The 9,685-nt window shown below is 42.2% G+C and overlaps 1 protein-coding gene across 1 annotated transcript; it reads left to right on the top strand.

Annotated features, from left to right (window-relative positions):
• Positions 1-432: 432 nt before the first annotated feature.
• LOC104464432 (aldose reductase-like) lies at positions 433-9,310 on the top strand (the record flags this gene model as incomplete). The annotated part of the gene is made up of 9 exons (XM_010077131.1): positions 433-600; positions 1,114-1,230; positions 2,566-2,643; positions 3,037-3,159; positions 6,542-6,648; positions 6,789-6,870; positions 7,417-7,500; positions 8,313-8,395; positions 9,179-9,310. Coding segments are annotated over 9 exons (885 nt in total), but the record flags the coding sequence as incomplete, so codon positions are not given.
• Between the last annotated feature and the right edge of the window lie 375 nt (positions 9,311-9,685).

A 9,685-nucleotide genomic window follows, 5' to 3' on the forward strand; every position in this document is an offset into this window, starting at 1 on the left:
AGCGGCCCCAGCTCCAGCCCCGCTGCGGGGCTCTGCCCAGGGACGAGGCTTCCCGAGGTCTGGGCTGAGTCCCCGCCGGCGGCGGAGGGCTCCTGCTGAGAGAAGCGGTGTGGTAAAGCGAGGGGGCCTCGGACCCGCTCTGGAGCACCGGCCCGGTGCTGGGGCTCCGCTCTGCAAAGCTGTTGGACTGAGCCCTGCCTGGGAGAGAGAAGACAGAAGAACAGCTGGAGGCTGGCTTTGAGCTCAGGAGCCTGTATACAGACTCAAGAATGCTGCAGGAGAAACTAATTTTTATTTCATGCTGTTGGTGTTTTTTGTTTTATTTTAATTGGGGGTTTGCTTTGGGTGGGGTGGCTTTTTTGATTTTTATCTTGTGGGGAAAACAGTGTTCAATATATATTTATTAGAGTTTCTTGGATATTATTTTTTCAGTCCCAACCAGGGAAAGTAACAGCTGCAGTGATGGCTGCTATTGATGCTGGGTATCGTCACTTTGACTGTGCCTATGTGTACCAGAATGAAAATGAAGTTGGGGATGGGATCCAGCAAAAAATCAAGGAAGGTGTTGTGAAACGAGAGGATCTCTTCATTGTCAGTAAGGTATGGATCTGGTGGTATAGGATCTCAGGAGATACCTGTTTTTTTCATAGTAACCCCCCTGTTCTTTACTTTCCTGCTCTGTGGTGCAGCATGGAACAATTCAGAACATTATTTAGGCCACTCCTGAGACAAGCTTCCCGCTTTGCCTCATCCTTTATGGAGAATTACACAGGTTAGGTACGACTGACATGGACTGTGCTTTGAACTTTTCCTCGCATGAAGTTATGCTATCCTCTTTCATGCAATATCTGGCCTTCTAGTAGGTGGTTTTTAAATGAAGTCTTAATTAATGGAACCGGACTGCTGCTGTCTGCCATGACACCATTCAGTAGTGTGTTCTGCCACTACACATTCTGCCCTGAGTATCATGAGCAAGCCCTGTTTGAAGATCAGTAGGGTGACTTAGTTCCATATCACCTTCCAAAGGGAACAGGTGCTCTCCTGAACAGGACAGAAGGGTTCCAAGAGGTTTAACCTAGGAAGTCACAGTGTGCCTTGGCTTCTTGTCTTTAGTTATGGTGCACGTTTCATGACAAGCCTCTGGTGAAGGGAGCATGCCAGAAGACTCTTGCTGCCCTGAAACTGGATTACCTGGATCTCTACCTCATCCACTGGCCTCTTGGTTTTAAGGTACAGTAAAAGCAATGCCCTTTGGCTTTGTCTGTTGTGACTGGCAGTTTTGAAGAGCTATATGGCTTTGCAGCCCAGTAGTTGCTCCAGCCAACACAGATCATTGCGTATCTGTTTTGTACCAGCACTACTCCAGTGCTTGGCTTTACTTTGGCAATGTGAGTCAGGCTGTTGATCCCTGCATCTAAGATTCCTGCCTGTGCAGCATCCTCTGTCCTTAGATCATGGAGGAGGCAGACCTTGAACTAGGGGCATGTTTCTCTGCTGCAAACATAAGTTATGTTGTTCTCCCTTTGATTATTGCCTGTATGTTGTCTTTACAAATCCCAAGTATGCTCAACTGACAGTGATGTGGTTCCCTGCTTTTGTGGGAAGGAGGGCTGTGCTTTCCTGCCTGACAGAAATTCTTTCTGCTGCATGTCACAGAATCACAAAACAAGAGAGTGTTTCTGTCTTCCATTTCTGTCTTTAATCAATGAGTCCTTTAATACAGTACAGATTGAACTGACCTTTGCTGTAGGAGTCTTAGTGTTCCACAGACCTTGGATTTCAGAAGGTGAAGCTTTTTAGTTCCTAGTTCTTCTACTGACTGCATGCAAAGGAACTGATATCTCGGTTTGAATATTTCTAAGTTTAGTCTTTCTGTTAGATGCTGATCAAATTCTTTCTAGTTGTTGCTTCTGGGATCAACTGTTTTTCATTGCATCTGTATTTTTAAAATTAGTTTCATATGGACAGCACTATCAAAGTGAAAATGTGTTGTGGTGTAATAATGTATCAGTAGAAAACAACTGGTTTTGAATGAATTTGATACTGACATGTAGTCACAACTGGGACACGGGCTGTTTCAACATTGCTTATGCCAGCAACTTAAACAATGAGTCTCCCCATGAAAGCAGATCTGGTCCAATATAGACTGAACGTGTTCCAGGTCTGAAGTGGGTCCTTGTTACACACTTGAATAAAATAATTCATTAAGTCTGTGTAAGAACTGTGTATTTTTGTAAAACAGAAAGTAAACATGTAAACTGGCTGTAATGCTACAAGTGGAGAGTTATGTTTCACTATATGTGTTTTGATGAGCCAGAGGACATTGTGTCCAGCAGAAGTACCTGTCCTTCTTGGGATGGCTGTGGGCAAAAATACCATAATGTCATGTGAAAGTGAAAGAAAAGACTGAAGAATGTAGATAACAAGTAGTATTATCTAATACATATGTAGATAAAAAGTATTAGTATGTCCTGCAGTAGAAGTTTGTAGTATTGTGGTCTTGAGCTGGTGTTAACCTAACTTCCCACCAAAGAGTGTTTCAAGCATTTTCTCTGTCACTGACAGGCAGGAGAGGAGCTGTTTCCCACAGATGACAAAGGCATGTCTGTACCCAGCAACACAGACATTCTACATACATGGGAGGTAAGTTCAGCCACAGCAGGAGAATCATGTCTTCTGTTCTCAGCAGTCTCTTCCATGTTTTCATTACCCTCATCAGTCTAAATTGTCTCATGTATGTGGAACTACTTGGAAGGACTCTCTGGTACAATAGTGGATTGTTGGGTATCATTATTTTCCACTCCTAACTTGCTGTAAATTTCCACAATCTCAAAGAATGAGTCTTTGAGCTTTGGTGAAATGGAAGACATGGCACAAATATACTAGTGCTCTGGTGTTTTTCCTCAAACTTGAACTCTGAAAATCTAAATGCTTATTTTGTACTTCTCATGAAGGAAATAAGCTGTTTCAGGAAGAACGTGTTCTTCAGGTTCTGTCATGTGTACTAGATGCTGACTTTGTGCTCCTTTCTGTTAGGGCATGGAAGAGTTGGTGGATGCCGGTCTGGTAAAAGCCATTGGAATCTCCAACTTTAACCATGATCAAATTGAAAGAATCTTGAACAAGCCAGGACTGAAATACAAGCCTGCAAATAACCAGGTAAGCTGCTAAGTGGAAGCAGGCAAATGTTTGGATGGTGGTGTTTGTTTTAAAGAATTAATAAGATATTATGAAATAAGGTTGTAGAAAGAGAGAGTGGAGTAGACACATGTTCTCTGTCACACTCTTTAACTACTTCTGGATGCACAAAGTGCTGGTTTTTTATGGACTTTCTGCACTACTGCTTGGAAATCTGTCAAGGAGCAGCTCCAGAATCCCTTTTTTTGATGGGGGGATGGACAGACAGGGGAAACTCAGGTGAGATTTAAAAACTTCCTTGAAGTAGAGTGAAACTTGGTGTATATATATATATGAGGACCTAACAGAGAATTGGATGACCTCTTTGCAACTCTTCTGTGGAGCAGTCTGTTCTTGTTGCTGATGACTGAGGGAATTGAACAGGAACATGCAGACTTAATGACAGGTGAGAGGAAGGAGGCAGTGGAATTGCAATGTAGGCCGTAGAATACAAGTGTCCATATATATAGACAGCACTTGAACAAAATTTTAGGAAGATTCAGATGGCAGGACACCTTGTGAGGTAATTACTATAATTCACAGCTCAGAGCAGCATCAGCTGTGAGATCAGACCAGGTTGCTCAGGGCTTTATCCATATTGAAAACCTGCAAGGATGGAGACTGCACAGCCTCTCTAGGCAGTGTGCCCCCCTACCTGAGCCGCTGCCTTGGGTGTATGGGGGAGGGAGGGAGTCATCTTATATCCAGTCTCAACCTCTCTTTTTTCAACTTATGCCTGTTGTCTCTTGTCCTCCCACCATGCACCACTGAAGAGCTTGTCTTGTCTTTGGATGACCTTCTTGTAGGTATTAAAAAGCTGCTATTAGGAGGCCTGAAGCCTTCCCTTCTCTAAGCTGAACAAGCCCAGTTCCCTCAGCTTTTCCAATACAGCAGGTCCTCCAGTCCCCAGCTGTTCTTGTGGCCCTCTGCTGCATTCATGATAGTCAATCTTTCTTCTACTGAGGGGACTGGGAAGGGCCCCAGTGCTGAGTAGAGGCAGATGATCACCTCCCACAATTTCCTGCCTGTTTTCCTGCTGCTAGGGCTCACTACTGGCTCACATTCAGCTCAACCTACCATGGCCCTCAGGTTGTTTCTAACAGAGTTGCTTTGCAGGCAGCCAGGCTCCAGCCTGTGTTATTGCCAGGGGCTTTTCCTTACCAGGTGCAGGGCTTTGTGTGCAGCCTTGTTGAATTTCATAAAGTTTTTGTTGGCTTATTCTTCCTGCCTGAGTGGGTCCCTGTGAAGCAGCAGCCCTGTCTTTGGGTGTATTGACTGGTCCTCCCCCAGTTTGGCATCACCTGCAAAGTTGACAAGACTATAGCCTGGCACAAGTTGTTGAAGAGGACAGGTCCCAGGAAACACCCCTGTGGGGTCTATCTAGACTTGTCCTTGATTGCTATAGTATTTGAAGGACTGCAGTCTCAGTTGTTGATACCTGATTACAAAAACAAGTTAATTTATTGCGGTAGCTTGAGCTGATGCACTGGAAAGGGATTTCAACACCTTTGTTTTCAGAAAGCTAATAGGATTCTTCTCTAGAAGTCTATTCAACATAAACATTCTGACGTGCAAAATTCATAATTGTCTACTGTGTATTTTCATTATCAGTCCCAATGTAGTTTTAGGATACTTGGTAGAAGTCTTCTGATACCTTTCAACATCTGCTACACCTCATTGCCACTATCACCGTAGTTGATAATTACTCTTGTTGCTTGCAAATGTTCTCAAGCTCTCTGATTAATATGATCAGGTTAAGCTCAGAGCAGTGGGTCTTTGATCCTTGTCCTTCAAAACTTACTGCTTCTGAAGATGTGCTTGCAAGCCTGAAAGCTTGTCTGTTATGAATGCTTACCAATTGGACTAAATAGTGATTCCTGCAAACAGATGTTTCATGTGTAATCCACCTGTATTTGGTGGCATTCATATTCTTAATTTGAATGCAGTCAGTATGCACATTAGTTTCATTTGTGGTGAGACATTAATTTGGCAAGGTAGTAATTACATTACAGTCATACCAGGACTTAGTTCAGTAAGGAAATCTGACTCTTAAGTACGTGATTGTTATCACATAGTGTGGATTGCAGTAGCTTCAGATAGTTGCTTAAATGTACATCATAGGCTTTTCACCCTGGTCCAAACATAAAACTTGATAATGTAGCTCAGAAGTTCTTCAACTTGAGTACCAGTGGACAGGTAAGGGTGATTTGCCTCATTTATATTGCCTAAAGTTGTACCTATTGAATAGTTGAGAAAATAACCGGATGCTTGGTTACTCTAGAGTAGCTGTGTTTCTGGAGCTGCTGAAGCAAAATAAATATGTATAATCTGTCCTAAAAACTGAGTTGTGTCCTGTTGTCTAATATTCCAACATGCCCCAGAAGGGAAACAGCAATGCAGGCTTCTGGTAACAGCAAGCAGCTAGAAACACAAAGCACTTGAGGCTGTAAACCGATCCCATGTTTTGCACCCTGTTGCTCCACCTGCCAGTAGCACAAGTTTCCAGGGTCTCCCCTCAGAATGCAGCACCAGGCTGTAGAAGGCTCAAATGACAGTGTAGTCAAAAAGGTTCTTGATGTTGTACCAGGGAGCAATACTCTTCTTTCAACAGGCAGAACTATCCTGAAAGTCCCTCTATGCAGAGCATCAAATATTCATGTTCATTCGCTGCCTCCTGACACATGAATAATTCCTGTTCCATACTGTGTATCTGTGCATTAGCTTGCCGGAATACAGATCCACTATTAAGGAGTCTGTATTCTGTTATGTAGATACTCTTATGGAAAATCATGGTAAGCATACATGCATTTATAAAAAGGACAGTAAGCTGAAGGTCTAAAATCTGTAGCAGTCAGCCATTCTCACTATTTGCAGACTGGAGATGTTCAGTGTGAGTATTGACACACAGCAAATAATGAATGAAACAATATTGATATTGAAGTTAATATTGTAGTTGTGTAAAAAAAAAAAAAAGCCACACACAAAAACCACCAACACATTAGGGCATGTTTAATTAGGGATGGAAAGAGAACTTTGTATTTACTGATTTGCTACCCTGTTATGATTTTGCAGTTCTCTTCTGTGTGCATTTTACTGAACTGTCCCATTTAAGCAATTAGTAGCTGGTGATCCTGTATGTTGGAGATATATGGATCAGCAAAGTTTTTTAAGGAGTGGTGTTACAGTCCTTGGACCCTTCACTGCAAGAACTACTACAAATAGTAGAAAGGGGCTGGGGACAAAGGCTGGATAATATCAGGCAGACTAAGAATAAAAATCAGCCTTTGATTTTGCTAAAAACTAATCCCTGGAACGTGTTAAAGCAGTTAAATGACTGCCAGTCTTCATCCTCTTTTGTTGGCAGATTGAATGTCATCCATACCTCACCCAGGAGAAGCTGATCAAGTACTGTCAATCCAAAAACATTGCTGTGACAGCATACAGCCCCCTTGGTTCTCCTGACAGGCCATGGTAAGATTACTTTGCAAGGAAGCTGGCATGGATTAGGCTTGAGACTGCAAGTACCTTGTTAATTATTCATCCAGATACAGATCTCTGATAAGATGGCTCTGTGGAGATTTCTTGACACTGATCTTCTTTCCTCTGTGTAGGGCTAAGCCAGATGATCCTTCCCTTCTGGATGACCCCAAGATCAAAGAGATTGCAACCAGGCATAACAAAACCCCAGCACAGGTATGTAGGTGCCAGACAGTGGGTACTCCTTCCTATAACACAGGACAGCTAATGACAATGTAAAGGAGAGGCTGGCTCTTCATTCCTTCTTAACTCTGGTGCTTCTCTGTGATGTTAAGTAGCAGCACAGGTTTGTTTACTATGTGGTCTGCAATGCATGCTTGTAAGGGCTCTTTGTCAACAAGAAACACTTTCTTTACACATCTTCAGATGCTCTCGTGTTTCAGTCTTCCCATCTCAAGTCCTGTTGCCAAGAAGTGAACCCTTCCTTGTATAGCCTACTAAAAGTCTAGGTGGGAAAGAAAGGAGCCGAGTTACCACCAAATTGAATGGGAAAGGAGGCCTTCATGTGAGGCTCCACTGCTTCTGTATTTGCACTTCAGAAAGTACTGCTTAGAATTCAGGTACGATTGGAAATGCAGCTCTGCAGAAATGGGTTAATTCTGCTGAATTGTACAGTTTACAGCAATCAACTATTGGAACAGGTTCTGTTTGCCTTAGAACAAAAGCTGTCCTCCCTCTGATTTGGTGATATGCCTCTTGCAGGTTCTCATCCGGTTCCACATCCAGAGAAATGTGATTGTGATTCCCAAGTCTGTCACACCACAGCGCATTGTGGAGAACTTCAAGGTCAGTGATTATAAATGAGCTGGGTGCACGGCATGTTCAGAGGTGGCATGGCTTCTCCCTGCACAGCAAGGAGCGATCCTTTCTCATGGTTCCTAACTCCTCCTCAGGCAAGAGGACTGGGCTTTTTCTCTCTGTATGTTTACTTATGATCTACTGAGGGCTAAACTTAAGGTTACAGTTGGAGAGCAGGAGTGAAAAAAGCTTTTGGAAACAGTATGCTGATAATCTTAGCAGTGTTAGTGATGCTTCCTGTTCTATGTCCTGTGGATGAATTGCCTTACAGAGCTTGTTTGGGGCCTGAGTGCAGTAGCATACCACAAAAGGCTTATGTAGAGCAAGTGCTGTTAAGAAAATAGTCCTGGTATCATAAACCATGTTACTGCTCTTGATTCAGTGGTCCTTGACTGAAACTAGTATTAGGGTTTTGGAAGACACTTAGTTGTATTAAGTGGAATATTAAAGCCTTATAGATGTTCTTTTGGAATAGGACAAAGATGCATCTTTCACAAATTGAGGATGGAGGCGTTCTACAACACTAAGTGCTCTCCAAGCTTCTTAAAATAACTGGCACATGTAACTGCAACATGAGATTTTTTTTTTTTAAATTCCTCCCACTGCCTGCTCACCTCCCCCCCGACTCCAGCTAGTGTATTCCCAGAAATCCATAAAGCCATCTGTTTCCTTTCCCTCCTTCATAAAGCAGTCATTTTTTTCTAAGAAGCACCCTGTGGTCTTGTTCTTTAACTTTGTGAATTTTGCTTACAATCTCTGATTTGTTCATAGAGGTGATTTCCAGCTGTTTCTCTTGTTAGGTGTTTGACTTTGAGTTGACTAAAGAGGAGATGGCAACTATTCTCAGCTTTAACAGAAACTGGAGAGCCTGTGCAATGACCACGTAAGTGGCAGTGGCGGGTTTTTTTCAAGCTGTTAAGTTATCGGTATGTCGTAGCTTGTTGTATGAAGTTACAGATACTAGGCTTGGTTGAAATTCAGGATACGCAAACTCAGTTTCCAAAGGGGTCATCCTCAAAATAACTTTTCAGGTAAGATTTTTGTGTTCATGTTATGAACTAAATCATGATGAGTGTAAAGCAAACTTAAATGGTCATTTTCAGTTCAGTCTCCAATAAATTTTTTTGTAGCTGGAATTTCAACAGGAGGCTTCTTACTCATGACTTTTATTTTGTCCATATTGAAGAAAGGAGCATGATGCAGACTCAAAATTCTTGATTAATTTTGCTTGTGGAATTTGTCTTTCTGCCACAACCCTTAGGTATATTATAAAAACTGACTGTACATTCTTCAAGAGTAGCTGGGAAACTGGGTAAACATTCAAAAAGTAATGCAAATATTTGCAACTTGGAAGCATAAAGACAGATATTAAGTCTTTGTTGTAAGGCTGCAAAACATGTCTTCCTGGCAGCAGACAGTGAAACCTTGAATTAGTTGTCTACAAAGCACCCTGGTCACATCGCCTGAAATGCTCAGAGCATGAACAACAGAAGGCACTCGGGAATCTTTCTGTTTACAAATGCAGTGTGTCACCAAGGAACATGGAAACAATTTTACTCTGCTTTTACACAGTTCAGCTCCTCCCTTGGTGGCTCTTTACGGTGGTTAGAGCTGCATATAGTATTTTTCAGACATGAGATAATGTTTCCTCTTTGATTTCTTTCAGGTGCAAAAATCACAAGGAGTACCCTTTCAATGCAGAATACTGAAGATGGTTTCCTGCCTTTTTCCAGACTTTTCAGATATGCTTCTGCTGTTGCCTATGAGTTGTCTTCGTAGCTTTCTTGCTGCATCAGACTCCCCCGCCTTTTTTTTTCTTTTCCCCCCACAAAGATGCAGTATATGTATTTGGTGACTTTGTTTTCTTTTTTGGAAGAAGGAAATGCTAAAATGGTTCTGAAGAGCACACTGTGGACTAGTAGATTGTCTTTGCCAAACTGCATATCTGGAACTGGTAAGCAGAAAACATTGAGAATGTTTGAATTAGTAGTCACTGTTATTTTGGAATACTGTGAATTGGAGCTAGTGAGTATTGTTGTCTGGAAGGACCAGGATATAGCAGATTTTACATAGTTAATGTGAAGTCTGCTTTTTTCTGATTTACTTTTGGGTTTGGATTTGTTTCTTTTTGTAACACTCCATGCTTTTCCTCTTAATTGGAAGTACCTGTTGA

Source organism: Pterocles gutturalis, unplaced genomic scaffold (genome assembly GCF_000699245.1).
Source record: "Pterocles gutturalis isolate BGI_N339 unplaced genomic scaffold, ASM69924v1 scaffold22938, whole genome shotgun sequence".
Classification (NCBI taxonomy): Eukaryota; Metazoa; Chordata; class Aves; order Pterocliformes; family Pteroclidae; genus Pterocles; species Pterocles gutturalis.